Source organism: Calidris pugnax, unplaced genomic scaffold, assembly GCF_001431845.1.
Source record: "Calidris pugnax isolate Ruff unplaced genomic scaffold, ASM143184v1 scaffold248, whole genome shotgun sequence".
Taxonomy (NCBI): Eukaryota; Metazoa; Chordata; class Aves; order Charadriiformes; family Scolopacidae; genus Calidris; species Calidris pugnax.
In genome coordinates, this window is record NW_015090965.1 from 673,241 (window position 1) to 694,073 (window position 20,833).

A 20,833-nucleotide genomic window follows, 5' to 3' on the forward strand; every position below is an offset into this window, starting at 1 on the left:
TTCAGCATACTTTTTCTAGATTTATTCGACAAATCTGCGATAAGCTAGTAGTCTTGCAGTATTAGTTACTTTTTCTTTACATCCTGAATGTAACTGTGGTTCACCTCCTGCTGTGAACTGGGGAACACCAAGGGAAGTCAGCAGGCTTGTCCTGCCTCACCAGAGCTGGGGAACTCGGCCTGTTCTATTTCGTTTCATCCAGTGGTCAGCATCCTCACCCTTCAGAACAATTACATTTTAGGAGCGTAAATCTAAGTTCAGGCATCCTCAGAAGAACCACTTCAGAAATGATTACAGAGAATTCTTGCCCATGTTTCAGCTGACAGCTGTAAGTTTTCACAGACTAACATGCAAAAATGCGGTACTGAGGGATATGGTGTAGGGGAGGACACAGAGAGCCATCCGTGTCCTGGGCTGCATCAGGAGAAGTGTGGCCAGCAGGTCTCAGGAGGTGATTCTGCCCCTCTACTCTGCACTCGTGAGACCCCACCTGGAGTACTGTGTCCAGCTTTGGAGTCCTCAACACAGAAAGGACATGGATCTGCTGGAACAGGTGCAGCGGAGGGCCACGAAGATGATCAGAGGGATGGAGCACCTCTCCTAGGAAGACAGGCTGAGGGAGCTGGGATTGTTCAGCCTGGAGAAGAGAAGGCTCCAGGGAGACCTTATAGCAGCCTTTCAATATCTGAAGGGTGCCTATAGAAGAGCTGGGGAGGGACTCTTTGCCAGGAGGTGTAATGATTCAGATTAGATCTCAGGAAGAAATTTTTTACTATGAGGGTGGTGAGATACTGGAACAGGTTGCCCAGGGAAGTTGTGGATGCCCCATCCCTGGAGATGTTCAAGGCCAGGCTGGATGGGGCCTTGAGCAACCTGCTCTAGTGGGAGGTGTCCCTGGCCATGCCAGGGGGGTTGGAACTAGATGATCTTTGAGGTCTCTTCCAACCCAAACCATTCTATGATTCTATGACTTTGTAGAGTAGGGTAGATGGTTGGACTCGATGATCCCAAGGGTATCTTCCAACCTAGACGATTCTATGATTCTATGAAAATATTTCCAGAAAGCAAACTCATTAAAACCCAAACATATCTAATGCTTACATTTTCCTGAATGGTTACTATGATTCTATGAAAACATTTCCAGAAAGAAAACTCATTAAAACCCAAACATACCTAATGCTTACATTTTCCTGAATGGTTACTAAAAAAAACGAGTGAGAAACAGTCTCAGAGCTGGACAAAGTTGCTGTTCCACAATCCCCCCCTAGATCCCAGGCAGACTTCACCCAGTCTCCGCCATGGGCTGGGGCTCAGGGCCTGAGCGGAGGGGAGAGGCCTGGCTGCAAGGCCCAGCTCTGCTGCTGTGAATCCAAAGGCATTATCTCACACGCCAGACACGCTCCCGTGCGTCCCGCACACATAGCCAGACAGTGATTACAGCTTCAAAGCAAGCAGGGGCTGTATCGGGAGGCTGGATGGATACGAGTCTGGTTCCCATTACGTTTCCATTTCATAAGAGAGAGTCATTTATTTATTTTGGTTTGTTCGTCATTTGTTTTCAAATTTAACAACTTAAGCAAAAAATTATCTGGTGCTGACTTTTGTCCATGACTTTTGTCCAACCCAATCGTAGGAGTGCAAAAAATTTCTTTGAATTGAATAAATAACTTGAAAAATTCCCACTAAAAAAAGAGCCCCTGTGAGGTGCTTTTGCTTTGCTGTAGGCAAGTGTTTTGTTAAGTAGAGTTTTTAAGTAAGTTAAAGTTAGATTGTTGCATTAGCCACTCGGCTTTCTTCCTCTTAAAAGAACATATTTAATTCATAATTTCAGAAGAGCACGCCTCACTGCATGCTAAATATTAAGAAAACATCAACAGATGTAATTATATAAAGGAATAAAATAGAGTGCAGATGTTATCCTGACTGGAGAGGATCACTGGTGGAGTCTGGATCAGCTCTTTGCTGCACACGCTTGTTGTGATTAACATGGGAACTCTGAGCTCTGACAAGTAAGCAACTGCCTTCACAGCTACATAGTTTTCCAGTAATGTTTAGCAAGCAGTTAGAAACGTTTTACAAATAAAGACCGTACATGGTTTGATAAGGCGGGGTTGATTTTTTGGCTAACAAACTGCATTATATATAAATAAATGCAACTTTTTTTTAAAAAAAAAAACAGTCTTTTGAGATTTAGTCATAGTGGATCCTGCCAAGTAATAAAACCCACACAGAAAACGCTGTTAGTTCCTCCTTATGCTCTGCAACGCAGTACCTTACAATTTTAAGGAGGATTCTGCCCTCTCTCCCCCTCCTATCACCTTTGACAAAATATCTTCCTAATTGCCTAGAGACACTGTGAAAAATGGTTGTTTATTTGCCATCATCCATGGTTACCTTCCATAAGCATATTTATCTATGTCTCAGAACTATTTGTTCTTTGATTCATTAAGGACGCTTCCTGCTGGCGTAGAGCTTACTCTTGGCACTTTGTCATCTCTTTTGAAACTTCTGGAGTCAAAACCGGTACAAAACTCTTGGAAAGGTGATTCTTACTGTGTTTATGTTCCTACCTTTATTAAGTAAGGAAAGGGACCATACTACTGTCCTGTCTCTGCCCGCCCTCACCAGCTCTCTGCTTGCAAAGTCACAAGAGAAACCTTCTTGTAGTCACCCTGGACAAACCTTGAATGGTTTCCCGTTTTCATCTCCTGATACCCCAGTCTCCTGGCTCATGAGGGCCTGCTTATGAAATTAATTTCTTGCAATTTAACAGGGACCGTGACAACTGACATCACATAAGGAAGTCTCAAACCATCAGTCCTGAAATGCAACAAACAGGCTTGGACAAACGCCAACTGTTTCTTAACAGCCACTGCGCCGATCACAGCTCAACTGTCTTAAAACAGTGCCAGATTATCTCCAAAAAAGGTAAAGGGTAACTTGACTTTTCAAAGCGTCTTCCGCAAATTACTCAAAGTAACAGTTGCTGAAGAGGACCGACAAGGAACTTCTGCATATTTCATGTTCAGGCTGCAAACGAAGGGAGAAAGACTTGTACAGATCCCAGGGCAGCTTATCCAAGAACAAGATCATGACCAGACTTCTGTGACCTGCCTGAAGAATCAGTATCATGCTGGGTGTTCTATGCAGTTTTACTACTGGGACTATACCATGTTAGTGAAAGCAATGCTGGGAGAAGACATTTTTTCAGTGGAAACTTCATAGCATAAAGGGCTGATCTTCTGCCTACAAATGTATGTAAATACTTCCTGCCAAATGAGAAGCTTTAATACACTCCCCAAGAACAGCATCTACATTACAACTAGACAGGAGCAGGCAAAACTACAGAAAGAACAAAGATGGAGAAAACACCAGTTACGCATTCATATGGAAGATTAAAGCATGTGATTTTAAAACGTGCACATATTTCATCCAAAGATCTTATAAATGCTTAAAATATTGTGAATACATCCTCTAGAAGAGGAAATGCACACACTGAGAAAGGGAGCCAGGGTAAGGACTCTGACCAGGCCGTTCCCATCCCCTGGTCCTCACTGCAGCCCAGTCCTGTACCCACAAGTTCCCCAGCCCAGGGGAGAAAAGCTGGGCACTGCCAATACCCTGCAGCACCCAGTGGCTTGCCCCACGCAGGGACATCTGTGCTCCATCACCTCCTCAGCAGCAGGACCACGTAAGGGTGTGTACACTGCATTTCCTGCACCAAACTGCAGCTACTGAAGAGACTGCCCACAAACACCAACTCCCACCAGCAACAGCCACCAAGAGTGCTTTTCATGAGAATTTTGTGTGAGCTAAATTCATCTATTCTTCTGCAAATACCCTGGATATGAATGATACTGATTACAATAAATACAATAATGAAAATTTTACACTTACATTATAAATTATAAGTAAATGAACAAGCTGGTTTGAATTAGAATTTCTGCAAGCACATTTTTAGAATACCAGTTACAGAAGTCCCATTGAAGAGGACTAATGCAAGTTTACAGGCCAGTAATAGTTGCCTAGTGACAAACTTGGGACTATTTCAGTTTAAAATGATGAATATTAAGTAAAGCAAGGAGATCTTTGTACTTCGAAATAAAACACTAATAAGCCCATGCATGTTCTATAAAAGTTGCCTACTTCAGTTGCTGAGTAAATCCTATGTTTCTACCATACTGTTAGAAAGTACTGTACTTTTCCTTAAAAGATAATTATGTGTTTCTGCACAGATCTCCTCCTACACAATAACCAAGCACACGACTCATTGCATTATTTATCTTCAGACTGAAATAAAGCAGAACCTTCATGTATTTTTCCCCCCAGTACAATTAGAAGATATCAGAAAGTTTCACTTGTAATAATATAAACATGCATGGCATTTGGCAAATCTCATAAGCTTGATTCTACTCAAAGGTCAGTCTGACTGTAAGAGATGCTAATTTCTCCTTATTAGTATGTTTAAGAATGGCAGTGCCTTGAAAATCTCCAGAATATGTTTCTGGGCTGAATAAGAGCGCTTAGTGCTGAGCTCAATGGCAGCACAAGTTATCTCTCCAAAAACAGACCAACTTTTGTGCCAGGCGCAGGTTTTCCATGTGATCTTTGGTATATAATGTACAATGATAAGACTTCCAAAATAAAAAAGGAGGAAAGAAGAGAGGGATGTGAAGTGGGGGCCTCTTGAAACCCCTCCCATCCCCCACTATTAAATGGGCAGCCTGTGAATCCAGACACCTATATCCTGTTCTGGAAAAACCATATGCAGTTTAACAGCTGAGAATTTGCAGAATGCCTCCGTTGGTCTTCACACAGTAAAGTAAGCTTACAGAAACAACTGAGGTTTTGAGAGAAAGAGCAATACTAGCACTATGTCTAACAAAACCCAAAATAACAATCCACAATGGCCTAGTCGCAAAAATCTCATCCACTTTAATACCTGAAAGGTAGAATCTACTCGTTGACCTTGAAAAATGAAAAAAAAAAAAAAAACAACATTTGCTCTCAGCATCTACGTGCCCACAGTCAAGGAATCTACCAGTTGGTAGTAGCATGAGAATGGGTGGTGCAACCAAACAGCACCTCTTTGCACGGTTAATAACAGACAACTCCTGTTGTCGCTCAACGCACTACCCTGTTACTGTCCAACTCTGAACCCCTCTCTCTTCTCCTGCCCAAGTGTCATGGTTTGGGCCCCACCATTAAATTCGTCCTGGAAAATAAAAGCATGTTCAATTATAATGCACGCCTCATATGTTCTTGGGATGAAGAAAGAAGCTACAGTCACCTCAAGAGTTCAAGATTTTCTCATTTCTGCCTTTCAGTTGTTTTGGAGGTGAAAAAGAGGAAATTAATTTTAGACTCCAGCTCAACAGCAACTGGATGGACACAGAGATACCCTCTGTTGTCCTAAGACATACCAAATCTGAAGCACCACTGTTCAGTGGAAATGCACACATATACTAGTGAAAGAATAGTGAAAACCACCTGCCTGAATTATTTAGCTTCCTTTAGCTTATACGTAATACTTACCCAAATCACCAGTTGGAAATCAAACCCTGTAAGAATGGATCATGCTGTTAGAAACGAGCACCAAGGGGTGGGTTTCCACACACACCTCAAAGCCACTGCCTGGTGCTACAGGTGCCTCCCCACACAGTGACAGGAGGCTCTGCCCGCACCCAGCAGGACACAGAGGGACAGAATGCTTTACTTTCCATGGCAAAACCCTCTTCCATCCTTTGCTCTGGGCCTCAACGTGCGTTCACTTCCATAGTCACCACATCTGGGTCTTCACACCAGCCCCAGCCTTCATGCAACACCCAAAGCGACAGGGATGCACCAAGGGATTAATTTGACTGACTCCACAGGATAACATCCTACACGGATTTGGGCAAGTGTTTATTCCTGATAGAGCTAAATGTGAGGCAACACGAGATAGTCACAAAATGTAATGAAACAACACATTTTCTGGATCAGCAATGACTGTTTCCCTGGAAAGGCTCCAAAGAGAAACAGCTGCATAAGCAGCTAAGGCAGACAGCTACCAGAAGCTGCAGCGGGAAGCTCTCTCCACCACAATGCTTTTCACTTCAGCCCTAGACACGAAAATGCTTCTGGCAAAAATAGGACCGCTCAGTAGGACATTCCTGACTTACTGACTTAAGAGTTCATCTCGCATTTGTAGTCTCAGATTTTATCACATAAATTCATAGACAGCCACTGGATACAGCAGGGCAGTCAAATATACCCTGAATCCACCAAATAGTCACTATAGTTTTTAAAATCTGAAACATTAAAATTGAAGTAACTGAAAAATAAAATTCTATGTGCCACTTCAGAATTAATTCAATGGAAGGGCGAGGAGAAGGTATGGGAGTTAATTAAACTCACTTGATGAAAATGAAGTAATCTTTAAAAGTGTATTTTCCTCTATTATACTATGTTTTATGAGCTCCTTATAAAATTAGTAAGGTTAAAAAATGTTTCATTAGACAAAAACAATATTCAGTTAAGTGTATTTTAATGAGAGGTCCCAATTCTCCAAAGGGTTATGTGAACGCTGCTTAAACACTCTACAGGTAGTTCCAAAATCTACCTTAAAATATTATTAAGACTAGCTGAATCTTGCTGAGCAGACATTTTTGTAGAGTGAACACCACATAAATACCACTGCTGGGGAAGTTCAAAGGCAGCTGTGAAGAGCGAGACTCAGGGACCCCTAATTGCCACCAACCGCAGGAACAAAACCCTGTCCTGGTGCAGGAAGCACAACACAAGTCCATTTCTGCTTTCGATCCCACCAGTGTTTTACCCTTTGTACGCCCAGCTGAGCACCTCAAAAATACGCAGTTTTGCCATCTCATAGAATCATAGAATTGCCCAGGCCGGAAGGGAACTCCAAAGGTCATCTAGTCCGACCTCCCCGCAGTCAGCAGGGACACCCCCAACTAGACCAGGTTGCCCAGGGCCTCATCGAGCCTCACCTTGAATATCTCCAGGGATGGGGCCTCAACCACCTCCCTGGGCAACCTGTTCCAGTGCTCCACCACCCTCATAGTAAAGAACCCTCTCCTAATCTCCAATCTAAATCTGTTTCCCTCCAGCTTGAAGCCATTGCACCTCGTCCTGTCACTGCAGGCCTTTCTAAACAGGTTCTCCCCAGCCTTCCTGTGGGCTCCCTTCAGGTACTGGAAGGCTGCTATTAGGTCTCCCCGGAGCCTCTTCTTCTCCAGGCTGAACAACCCCAGCTCCCTCAGCCTGTCCTCGTAGCAGAGGTGCTCCATCCCCCTGATCATCCTTGTGGCTCTCCTCTGGACCCTCTCCATCAGGTCCATGTCCTTCTTATATTGAGGCCTCCAGACCTGCACACAATACTCCAGGTGAGGTCTCACCAGAGCAGAGTAAAGTGGCAGAATCACCTCTCTGGACCTGCCACTTCTCCTGCCAAAAGCACCTGTATCAGCAACCAGCAAATACAGGGACATTGTTATTTTTGCTCTTAAAGGGCTGTAACGTGGATCTGACACTACCTAATCTGGGCTGATTCTGGCCAGAGCTCTCTCCCCAGCACTGCGCCCTGCAGTTGCTGCTCTCGCAGCTGGACATGGCACAATCCAGGGATCAGAGGATCTATCTTTATTGCCCTCCTGTTTTATTGGGTCAAAATGCCAGAAGTGAAACACTAGTAGATTTATTGCACTCATCTGGCTCATCTTTACCGGGATTTTTTTCTCTTTTTTGGAAGATAAGCTCCTGCATGGAAAAAACCACGTGCCTTCATTTTTCCTGGATGAATTTGGACACGCCTGTCCATCCATCCTCTCTATGTACTAATATTAGATTTGCATATAAAAACCTTTCCATAGTTTGAAACTGAAACAATGGTATGAAAGACACATGAAACTTACATGTGTTGCTATGCAACACATTTAAAGAAAGGCTGTATGCATTCAGTGTGCTAGAAGGTCAAGGGTTCCTTTGCTGGTGCACCAAAGCTATCAGGGCTTGGTTAGTTGGAGCTTTTCTGAAGAGCTGTCTCAGGTGGCATTAGTCCCATTTAAATGTGTTGACTTGATCTCAGATCTTTTATAACAATCTACAACAATAAGTTTTTAAAAAATTGCAATTGGAGACATAATACAGAAAAGTATCTCTAGAGACTGCACCTCAGCTCCAGTTATCTGATGAAAACCTGCACATCATCCGACAAGAAATGTGATACTATTTTTCATAAACAGATTATCCACCAGGCAAGTACTTTAATCCAAAAATCTCCTCAAATAAAGCATAAAATAAACCCTCTAACACCGCCTGGAATTAAGAGCATATTTGCTGTTTTCATACCTGCCTTTCAATGTAATCAAAACGGGAGGAAAAAAACCAAACCACACCCAAAAAACAGAAGAGATTGGTTTCTTTTCTTTTTTTTTTTGGCCAGTTGCTTAAACAATTAAAATGAAAACAAGATAAACCTTGCAGAAAGAATGTTGCCTGACTATCCCAGTCATGAAATATGTTTGGCAGCATTTAAATACCTTGCCTTTTTTTTTTTTGGTAGGCTTATGCCTGTCATCCTGAGAGAGTGCTTTAAGGCTATCCTTAAAATCTTAGCAAAAAAACCCAACCACCCACCCAAACCAAATACATGAAACAAAACAACTCATCCAGAAACAGAGAACTGGTGACCAGAGATGAAGAAACAAGGACACCAAGAGCCTCACCTCTGAGCAGAGCCCCGAGACTTGGGAGCCTTGCAAGTCGTGACCTCGTGAGATCACAATTGCAAGAAGAAAATAATTAATCCTCTAAACGATTTCAGGGTCAGGGGCTGACCAGCCAGTAAAGGACTTGTCCACAGACCCAGAGGAAGGGATTTCTCATGCTTTATGGCATCCAAAGCATGCAGGCAGGTTGGTCAACAACCATAGCTTTGCTACTGAAAGAAGCTGGTAATATGTTTGTTTTTTTTTTTAAAAAAAAAGCAGCACACTGTTACTACAGCCTGGTCTGTCTACTGAGATGAAATACTACACTGAACCTAAATTTTTTAACTAAACAACAACAATTACAACAATCTAATAACTCAACTAAGCTTCTGCTTAGAAACTGGTTTTTCTTTTAAATCATAGAGTGGCGAGTCAAGTTATTTCAAGGTCATTTCACAGCATATTTTAAAATAACTTCTAAAATACATTTTTATATTACATGAATTGCTAACCCATACCCAATTAAGTAAGAATTGGCTTTTAGAAGCCAGTACTGGGCAAATGAGCTCATACAGAACTAGCCATCAGGTCTGAGTCAGAATCCAGATTACTTACTAAGAGCTCGATCATTTAATCCCATCATTTCTAACTTTTCTAAGCAGAATGACTGCAGTGGTGTGTGGCAGCTAGAGCTGAGCTCAAAATGCAAAGCTGCACAAGTCTTGTACATTTACATTTTTGTTTACAATTTGAAAATCCCAGGAATTGACCAACCAGCACGATATGGCATCCAATAGCGGCAACAAGCAAGATGGACTTGAACAGTTCAAACAATTAGAATGAGAAAATATATCTTTAGTGTAACATTTATTTTTTTTAATGTGGTTGGACTCGATCTCGGAGGTCCCTTCCAACCACTAAGATTCTGTGATTCTGTGATTTTTGAGGAAGACTTCTGACAACAGGGAAAGTTAACAGCACTTGCACAGAACCAACAAACCAGGCTGCTGGCAGCATATCGCGCCAGACTTCTGACAAAGTTAACAGCACTTCCACAGAACTAACAAACCAGGCTGCTGGCAGCATATCGCGCAGTGAAAATTAGATTTCAGAACCTCTAGTTCTTATTTTCAAAACCTTTTTGGCTGAAAACAAAGGTACATAACAGCCCTTATTACTGAAGGAAAGAGTCTCGAAAAACAAAAGTAAACATAAAGGAGGTGAAAAAACAAAGAGCATGCTTCAAAGAGAGGGGCAGAGAGTTGAAGACATAAAATTTGGCAGCAGATCGCACATCACCAGGTGTAATAGTCTCTTTTACACCAACATCCGACAGAAGGGAGATAAACATACACAGAAGCTCAGTGTTTATTTACACGGCCCCTGTATTAATGACTCTGTTTTCACATTCCGGGCAAGGTGAAATTCAGAGGCACCTGCCTGAACAGCACCGGCTGCGCTTGTTCTGCCACTATCGGGGCTGTATCTGGGCTGACAGTAAACTTCCTACCCCAGGTGCCTACAGCCGGGCAGGAGACCTGGCAAACCAGCCCAGCCCTTGCAGCCCCACCAAGAAGAAGACCCAGTAGCAGCCCCACCGGTCACAACAGCCCCGCCTGTCAGGAAAGGCTTCCCACCACATGCAATTATTTCCTACCTGACTGAAAAACAAACAAACAAGAGAAAAAGGAAAAAGAAACCCATCTGAGAGAAACGCCTCCGCCTTCCACTGAGCACTTGCTGATCAGCATAACTTCTTATTAATGATCCGGGTGTGTCACCCTTGGCAGGAAGCTCACTGCTATCTCCTGCAATGTTTTCTAATCTGAGCTGCAATTTACCCTGGGGCAGTTGTTTTATCTGAATTGTAAATCCAGTGAAGATGGCAGAGTCCTGGCAGGATGGGGAGGTGGACACCAGTCACAGGGAGAAGTATTTGCTGTTGCACAGCTCCTTTTCAAGCCGCTCTTGTAACTTATTGTTGGCAGTGGAAGTAAGCAACGCAAGACTAATTCCAAGTGTGGCATAACCACATGGTTCCTTCTAAGTTACCATCTTAGTCAAATGAACAACTCCAGAGAGTGATGCAAGACAACCACGGCAGTATCTCCTGCTTGGTTTCTTCAGCAGCACGACCTTGGGAAACACAAGCTGTTCTGAAGAACTGGAACAGGAGCTGCAAATGGCCAAGGCAAAATGCAAACTTTGAAAAACTAATGAGAATTTGATCTAGCAGTGCTAGGATTATTAGAGGGAAGGTGAAATGAATAACAATTCTGGTTGTGCTCCAAGTCTCTATGTACTGTTCCTCTTGGGGTCTTTGGGTATGACAAGTAGCAGTCTACACCCTGAATCACTGAAATGTCACTTAATGCACCTCCCCAGTCCAGCAGCAAGCTATCACTAGCATCACTGTAAGTGCAGTTCTTTAGCTTCGAGTGACACAATTTAATGTAAACCATATTCACATGTTCGCTCATTAAAGAAAAAGTTCTATAAGGGTCAAGTCAGAATTGCAACTTCTGCTTCCCTCAGACATGCTGGGCCAACTTCTTCATAGAGGAGGAAGATACCTATATATCTGGCTATAGTGATAACAATCAATGCAAGATCTCACCATTACCCACTTCGTCTCTCAAGCCTCATCTCCCAGTATAATAGTAGAATAGGCCCACAGCTCATATGTATTTCTAATTTAAAACTTCTGTAGATGTGAAGCATACCTCCTATGTTAGCTGAAAGGATACAATGCTTGTCCTTCTCTCTGCCATCACCCAGGGCCCAGAAACAAAACCCAGGCCCGTTTAGGTACCTGACAGACTCTCACAGGTCAGGACGATTTGAAGCAAACTCTGACCAGCCGCCAGGACAACAGTTCTCAGTTGAAAAGGATTTTTCACCACAGAAATATGTGGTTCTCCCCCCTACCAGGTTTATTTCAAAATACATCTTAAACTCACCCAAATATTCCTGACCCAAGGATAAAGTCAAAAGACTGAAGAATTAGAAAACTATAATAATGTCACAATATGGTATAAACTCTGACTATTCTTTCAATAAGCACTTTTCATCAGATATATAGGTTAAGACACGAGTATCCTAGAGACCTGAAATGACAAACAGGTGTCTGCATTAGCTTGCAGAAACCTGACTGTTCACAGATTTTGTGCGTAAATATAGAAATGTTAGGGCATGTGGCAATTTTGAGAACTGACTGACACAAAATAATCCACCTTTAAACACTGTAGCAGAGCAAGTAAGGCAAATTATCCAATTTCAAGGGCATTAAAGGGGAAATTTCTACTTTGTCATGACAACAGATCCCAGTTAAATTTGTTTTGACCACAACTCCATCACTCTAAAGGCAAGAAAATCCAAATAGAAACGCTATTATTTGCTTCAGACAGCTTCTACAAAAATATTTTACATTTTTACTTCTTATACAGCATCTCTTAGAACTGTCGCATTTTACATTCTACCAAAAGTGCAATAAAAGTGATCTGCACAAACGCCTAAACCAGAAAATGATGTAAAATTAGATTCATCAGCACAAAGAAAGCAACCACATCCCCAGTTCTCAGGACACGACATGGGAACCTCGCAAAGGACCTGAACTGTAGGAGACAGGAAATTGCCTTATTGTCTGAAATCTGGTTTTTAGCAGCCAAGTGTTTAATCACTCCTTGGTAGCAAAAGTTATGTATTTCCTCACTTATCAGTACACAAACATTACCGAAGTGAAGCTGGAAACGTCGCTAACAACACAACCCCTAACAACCACATCTGGTACTGTGGAAGCCTCTCTGAAGCCAGGAGAATGGCCTGACCCCAGCAATGGGGTTGGCAGGGACTGTGTGCTGGGGGCCAGGAGAGAGCACCCCTTGCCCCATACACACCTCCCCACCTCTGGGATGGACACTGGACACAGCTCCTGGCAGCCAAACCCAAAAGCACTACAAAGCCAGGGATGGACACTGGACACAGCTCCTGGCAGCCAAACCCAAAAGCACTACAAAGCCAGGGATGGACACTGGACACAGCTCCTGGCAGCCAACCCCAAAAGCACTACAAAGCCGCAGTTAAGAGAGCAACACACCCTTGTCTTAACCTTTTGTTTCATTCAAACTTAATTAAGCCACTTGCGGTGACAATAGTAGCGTTTTGTGTGAAAGTAACTGGCTGTCGCTCCCTGTGGGAATCTCTATAAAATCTCTAGGAAATCAGGTCAGGGTGGGACAGTTCCCTTCTGCCGATTACTTGCAAAGCCATTAAGCAAGAGACAGAGAAACAGCCCGGCACTGTTAAAGTACAGATGTAAAGCTACTGTTATTTCGCAAGCCAAAAAGTTTAAAATTCCCAAATGCCTGAAAAAGTCTTATTTAGACTGTCTGATTATGTTACTTTGGCTGGGCTTCATCGCTTTTCATGACTGATAAAGCTGAAAAATCGTGTGTTCGTGGAAATGTCTGTAGGATAATAAAAATAAAGTGATTTCATTACCAAATCACATGCCAAACATTTGCTTTTGCTGACGTAATTTGGCCCAATCACAGTTTAAAACACAGCTCAAAGAGTCAAATACTTTGTTTTGTTTTCAAAGAACCCTGTCTGCTGTGTGTCCTGTCATCACCCCAGCTTCTCCCCATCCCCTCTCTAAAAACCCTTAGAGAAATGACAGTGTCAACAACTACGGACACACTGCAAGTTCACAGGTGAGATGTTGCTTCTCCCCTCATCTCAAACAAATCTTCCTCACCACTCATTCCCATCAGTCCCACATTTTCTACCACTTTGAGAGAACTCTGTAAAAGCTGCTTATTAAAATTCTTTAAAAGAAATTTACAATGAAAAACCAGTTCAAGGCTTTAGGTGCCACATCCCAAAAGGCAAGAGCAAAGAAGCACGGCTACCAAAATAAACAGCTTGTCTTTCAAGTACACCAAATACATTTAGGTGCCATCTAAAGTGTCAGTAGAATACATGGCCCTTAATGCCCCCAAGACCTCAATAGCTTCTGGATTCTGCTATCCAAGCACTATGCATTTGCATTTTAAAAAACAAACAAAATAACAAGAAACAAACCCAAAACAACAGCAAAAAACCCCACAAAAAATACCCCCCCAAAAAGCAGCTGAATATCTTTTTGTGAGAAGTCACAATCTTTCATTCACTAAACTTCCTATAAACATGGCAGTCAACTTCTGGTTTCAAATTTTATGACCTTCACAGGAATGCACTTCTATTATAATAAGCAAGATAGCAATGCTATCTAATGCATCTAAGATAAGTTTGTTGTGTTCATTATAAGCCCTGATTATCAGGTTTGGAAATCTCCCCATTTCAATTATTATTTTTGAAGAGATTAGTAAATCCAGCAAAAGGGACGTGACATCTGGATATTCGCTCTTTACAGAATAAACAGGTTAACGTTTTCATTATAATAAGGATATTTTTGAGTTGGAGCATAACTGGTATTCCCTTCTTTCACCTTACAATTCAATTACTCTCTTAAAAAAAAGCAAGTATTTGTCTCAAGGGACACAATCAGTCACAATACTTGAACACACAAAGTCACTGGCTTCTGTACCAGTATATGCAGCACAAGAGAGACCTGGCTGGAAATCCCAGTTGTCTCTGAAGGATCAACCAAGCCAGCCCTTCAGGAGGAAATTTAGCCACAGCACCAGCAGGTTTATACACGCTGAATGATTTGCTTAATTAAGAGACAAGTATTTGTTTAGCACTACAGAGGAAGGTGGGGAGAGGGGAGAGGAAGACATCTAGAACCCAACCTGCCTCATTTACCATGAGGGGCAAGACTGCTGATTAGGATGTTTGTAAACAACCGAGGACTGGTAGGAAGCAAATTTCTACCTAATAACAAGGAGAGAGAGCTGGCATCCACTCCTCATCTTGCTGATTATCCTACAGCTAAGTAACGTGGCAGCACCCGGCAAAGTCCAGGAGGTGCTCTCCTTTCTCAACTCTGTGGGAAGGAGAGCACCAGGGAAGCAGGCTTTACTAACTCCCAAAGGATTCATTTGACAGCCTTTGGAAATGAAGACAACATGAAAAGGAAGGGAAGGGGTTTGGCAGATACAGACCATCCCGTTTTATCATCTGTGGGTACACCACTGTGGTTAGTACAGGGAGACGAAGCTCAGGGCCACTGCTGAGTCAGTCTCAAACCTCCAGCCTCCATCCCCATTTCTGACCCAGGGCTCTTCTTCAGCTGACTCACACCTTGGCCCCTGACTCCCCTCTGCTTCCATCCTCCCTCAAGCTCTCTGTAATGCTATCTTGGCTAGAGCAGCACCTCACCAGAGGAGCCCGTGGAGCCTTTTCTACAACAGAGACACCAACGCCACAAAGGCCGGATAGGACTGACAGCGTAGGACATTACTGAAAAGAGCCACTTTGTTTATACACAAGCCCTGGAAGTGTGATCATAAATAAATTTTAGTCATTCTCTTGCAATAAGTTTCCCAACAGGAGTTTTTGGAAGGGAACCTAATCTATTATAAAACAAACAAATAGTATGAGGAGCGACTGAGGGAGTTGGGACTGTTTAGTGTGAGGAAGAGGAGGCTGAGGGGAGACCTCATCACTCTCTACAACTACGTGAAAGGACACTGTAGAGAGGTTGGTGCTGGTCTCTTCTCACAGGTAATTAGTGACAGACGAGAGGGAATGGCTTCAAGCTCCAACAGGGTAGGTTTAGACTGAACATTAGGAAAGAATTTTTCACCGAAAGAGTGATAGGGCATTGGAACAGGCTGCCCAGGGAGGGGGTGGAGTCACCATCCCTGGCTGTGTTTAAGGGCCGTTTAGATGCAGTGCTAAGGGACGTGGTGTAGGGGAGGACTTTGTAGAGTAGGGTAGATGGTTAGACTCGATGATCCCAAGGGTCTCTTCCAACTTAGATGATTCTATGATTCTAAGCTTTGAAAGGCCAAATCCAGGAACAAGGGAAACAAGAGCCCAACAGGGACCGAATTCAAGATCACTTCATTTGGTTTTCAGGAATCTGTATGATACATATATACACACACATATACCTACAAATGCACATACACGGCACTCAAAACTTCTTAGCTCAATTTAATTGACTCACTTTATGTTAATGTTGTCCAGTTAGGCCTCAAAAACCCCACTCAGACTGTGTAAGTCCTCTGCCTTGCTACCATGCCCAAGGTGGGGTCTACAACAGAACCATGCCCAAACTGGCATCCACAACAGAGACAATTCTCAGCAGACCAAAGCCGTGCACAGGAGTTTGCCACTGCCCTCCCCTCTGTGTGAAACACCATCACCTGAAACTGGGTATATCCAGAGAGAAATGCTGGAGCCTACCAAGGCAGCTGACAATTACACATTAGCACTTTAAACGAGTTTCCTTAGTTCTCCTCAAGTGTAAACATGTGTTTGGAAAAAACAGCATACATGTTTGAGGGGGAAGACACCACCACATTTGCATGCTTCAGAGAATCAACACCTCCCTTCAGAGTAAGTCTGGGGTGTTTTCCTGTGCCTCCATCTCTGCTCTCCTCAAGCATCCCTCCTACAGTCATGGGAGAGCCAGAATTTCAGGTGCACAGCGCGAGCCACCTCCTGCCCTCTGCTATGTATACATACACATCCCAAACATCAGTGGGAGCCTCATTTATATGTGCATGCATACATCTGTATCATTTACAGAGGTAAACTGCCAGTAAATCAAGTGCAAGTGAAGGATCCACTCCCTACAGAGATGTTCAAATACAAGTCTGGAGAACACTCCCCTTAAAAAGGCTACTGAAGACACTCTGCAACTATCTGGAGGAATTCTTGTTCATCATCCTTTTACGTTTTGCAAGGTCAAAAATTTAGAGACCTTCAAACCGCTAGCATGGTGAACAACACGCACTAAACCTTTAATCTTCTTCAATTGTCTAGCTACTTTTCATTCCATGAAGAAACAAATAATCAGATTCCAAGCATGCTATTCTGCACTGATTAGTGAAAGACAGAAAATGAGAAAGAAACTTTGCCAAGCTAATAATACTATGCTCTTTTTCTAGACATATTTGCAAAAATATCAGTGTGATTTCTTGAGTTTCGGCTACTTTGGACAGACTTCTGTTTCTCTCTAACACTGGTGAACTGTGCAAATGCCAGCTCCAGAAATACCTATTCTGAACAGTACTCATCCCTATTTCACAAGTTTGTGATGGAAGGAAGTGTATGTTTAATACATATTTAACTTACATACAGATTGACTCCTGCACCTTCCAAAAAAAAAAAAAAAAAAGTTTGCTTCTGCCCCAATTTTGTGCATGTCTTTCTGCAGCAGTTTGGTCTTAGTTTTTTTTCTTCTACAAAGAATTAAAGGGAAAATAAAGTCCACAGTTAGGCAACTCTGAAATAGCACTCAGTTTGAGAATTGTTCAACTTGTTTTATTCATCCAGCTTAAAATCATGTTGTAGAAACTTTGAAAACTGTATTTGGCAATGATCTTCAAGAGAGGATAAGACATAGGATTACTGTTATTTAGTTGGAGTGCAACGTTCTGTAAATACAAAGCTTGTGTATATTGCAATGAGTATCTTAAGTGTGGTTGAAGAGTTTACAAGCACAAAAATCAACAAGTACAGCATTTAGCTCTTAAATAGCATGCAAAAAAATGAACAGTTTTGGGGCGAGGCAGCAGGTTCACAGTTAATAAAAAAAACCACCACCAAAAAACCACCCATAAGTAGAAACCACCCATAAGTAGTTTAGATCCTGATTGCATTTCATCTCCTTTATCTCCTCCGAAGATTGGGAAGATTGCAAGAAGCCAGACAGATTGCAAAGCCGTATCTGAGAAGAACTCTGAGCTGCAGACTCAGCTGCACAGCTCATGGCCACAACCTCATATAAAGCCTTCAAGTCACATCTTTTTTCTAAACGATGCCTACTAGCAACCTTGGCTCTGTTTAGAGAACTGCAATTGCAAAAATCCACTTAGCTCATTTTGTGATCCTGCTTTAACAAGTAAGATTTCTACTCCAGGCTGATCTACTTCCACCAGTCCCCAGGCAACTCCACAGAGGAGAGCACTGGGCACCACTTTCAGGATTTAGCCTGCTAACTCCTGTTTGCCTACTTCACTACTAAAAATGGTAACTGGCATAAGATGTAAGAAAGACAGAAACTTGAAATCACCAGTTACACCAAAGGAAAATGGAGGTATGTATACTGCAGCCTAATCTCTCTGCATTGCCAGCATTTCTGAGAACTCTTTATCTGTAAGTGGGGCTGTCAGAGCACACCATGGCAACGATCAGGGAGCCTGCAATCTTCTGGCAAAGTGTCTCCTCTCCTTCACATTGCATAGATAGGCTTTCAGAGCAGACTGTGATTCACGGGTGAGGAATGTTTGGTAGATATCCCCGCAGAGCCTGCAGACTGCGGTTACTGCCTTCATTTGCAGCAATCTGAAGATTCATGTTTCTCTCCTTGAATCAGTGATGACACAGTAAAGTGCAGCTCTGGGCATGGTCCAGGTCCATAAGGAACATCTACAAGTATTTCACAGAATATCTATACACACACTGTTCACATACAGACATTCTGTATTGATTTGCAATTTGATAGCATGTGCATCATAGATAGGTCCATTAATTTCTGCAAATACTTGCACCATGCCATTAAAAATTAATCTTTCTTCTCAAAGAGCAGTAATACCATACTTTCAACACTGCAGAAGGTGTTGATTAGCCTCCTGTTTGGCAACTTTGTAAAGCATTGCACAGATTGCATTTTATGTACCAACCGATTTCCATGAGTCTTCTCACCACACGTAAAAATGAATCACGTTGCTTAAGAGCTTTGCAGAACCAGGCCTTATAATGTCACACTTGAGAAAGGAGGACTTCATTTTTATATTTCACATGGGTCTTAAAACTGCTTTTTTTTTGTTGCATGTATTTCCTTAAACTAACCATGGAAATTTGGACCAGGGGCTGTATACGTAGGTGAGGTGCATGTGGAATATCTCCTAAAATTTGTTAATCATCAGCCACTTTTTCATTCCTTCCCTTTCCTGTCTGTTTTCATCACAAAGACGCTCAATGACATATGTTCAAGGCCTTTTTAAAAGAACAAAAGGGAGGAAGGAAGCATAGGTCAAAAAGGGAAATGAAGGGAAAAAGGAAAGGGAAAAAAACAGAGGCTGTCAGGAAAACAGTCGAAATAGCTGGAATAGCACTCTTCATTTTCTAGAGAAAACTGCAGTAAGGACTTTTATTACCGTACAAAAAAATAATAGTCAATGGGAACTTACTAAAAATTCATAAATACAAACAGAGGTTTCTATATGTTGCCCTTCTCCCTGGTGCTTTTAAGGAGCTTCAATGCAATGATGCAAATAAGGAGAAAGAGACTTTCGGCACTGCCTATCTACTGAATCCATAAAATAACACTTCAGTGATACTTAATTAAAATGTCCTCCACAGCTTCGTGCCCAGTTACCCCCCAGCATGACCTTCTCCTCTCTTCTACCTCAAGTAACTTAAAACTTACCCTTCTTTGGGCAAATTTAGCCATCATTTGGCAGTAAGTGAATTGCTCTGAAACAAAGCTATTAAAAATATTCTGTGATAGCTAGATGAAACAAGTGGCATGAACTACAGTATTTTGTACAGTTTTATCAACAAGATTTGTACCAACATTCAGTGGTTCTCTCTATCAAAATATGGTATTGCATCCTCTGCTGAAGAGATCATTTCCTGTCCTTTCCACAGCCAAGCTGATGATCTTCAGTAACTACCACATAGCAATTGTGCTTGCAAAAAAAGGAGTTACAGGAAAGTATTTAAATCCATCATCCATCCATTTTCTTTTTGCTGTTGTTTAGCAAGTAGAATAGTGCAGGATTTTCTTTTTGCTGTTGTTTAGCAAGTAGAGCCACTGCTAGGTGACAGAGACAGATCCCCAGATCTCCAAGCAGCACTTTCCAGAGAATGGTTCAGGAGCTGCTGTTGAAACACGTGGCCAGCCCTGGTCTCTTACAGCATGCACCAGGCAGCAAACTGAGGAGCCTGCTATACATGTAAATGATTTTAACCTTGCAAAACCCTGTTTAATAAAGCAGATAGTTTTTGTGACCCTGGAATGAACAAAGCCTACTGTCCTCATCTTAAGCCTGACTGATGCTGGTATCTAAATAGATTGATTGAGACAGACTGTAAAACAGGGTGCATTTTGGATCACTCTTACATGCTGTGCGTTTCCACAAAACTTGCAGAGCAAGAATTTGTCAAAATCAGTTGGTAACAACCATAATTTCCAAAAGTATATTAAAGGGAGGGTTAAATGAGTAGACACATTACATGTAATGGCAGAAAGTTTGCTTCTGCAGAAAAACAAGTTTAAAAGATTCTAGGCTATGAAACCCAAACCTGAGCTTCTCCACTTACCTTAGTGTTCATACAAGATTTTCCACGTTTATACTCTTTGTGACTTGCTCTTTTATCAAGCTTGTTCCACAAAGCTTTGGCCTTCCACGTGGTCACTCTTGACTTGAGTTTGGTGTAAAAGTTTCTATTGTCCAAAGGATCTAATTCAAGTTGACGAGTGAGAATATTAAAGGCCTGAATGGTGCCTTTGCATGTTGACGCTTGTACAAAGTTTTCAAATATCTGGCCAGCTTGACTGTATTTTTCATCATCGTTTTCCCCCATGTTCTATTAGAAGTGTTTGGAAAGGATTAAGCTGGAGCTCTTGTGCTGGGGTCCAGGTGATCGATACTACCAAGTACTTCCAAGCATGATATTCCTAGAAAAGACAAACAGAGGTCATGTTAAAGCAGATTCTGTCTAACCAAATTAAACCCACAAACTGCATATCCAATCTGAACACAGCAAGTGGTGACTGGATAACCAGGTACAAAAAGTTAATAGGGGCACCCAAGATAAGCGTTACAAGTAAATGTAACATACTTGTGCTGTCATGACACGTTCCTCACAAAGACTGTCATAAAACCCCTACAAACTCAAGCCAACTGTTTCAAAAACAATCAGCTTCACTGACAGCCTGAGGATTTCTTCATTTTTTGTTCAGTGATAGCTGCTAGGTAACAGATGAAGAAAAACCGAAT

General features: G+C 42.2%; 1 protein-coding gene across 1 annotated transcript in view; it reads right to left on the reverse strand.

Annotated features, from left to right (window-relative positions):
* MICAL2 (microtubule associated monooxygenase, calponin and LIM domain containing 2) overlaps positions 1-20,532 on the reverse strand; it is a 62,845-nt gene extending 42,313 nt beyond the window's left edge. The window contains exon 1 of the mRNA XM_014952554.1: positions 20,154-20,532. Within this exon, the coding sequence (XP_014808040.1) occupies positions 20,154-20,417 (264 nt within the window). The 5' untranslated portion in view covers positions 20,418-20,532. The remainder of the gene's footprint in view (positions 1-20,153) is intronic.
* Positions 20,533-20,833: the final 301 nt, after the last annotated feature.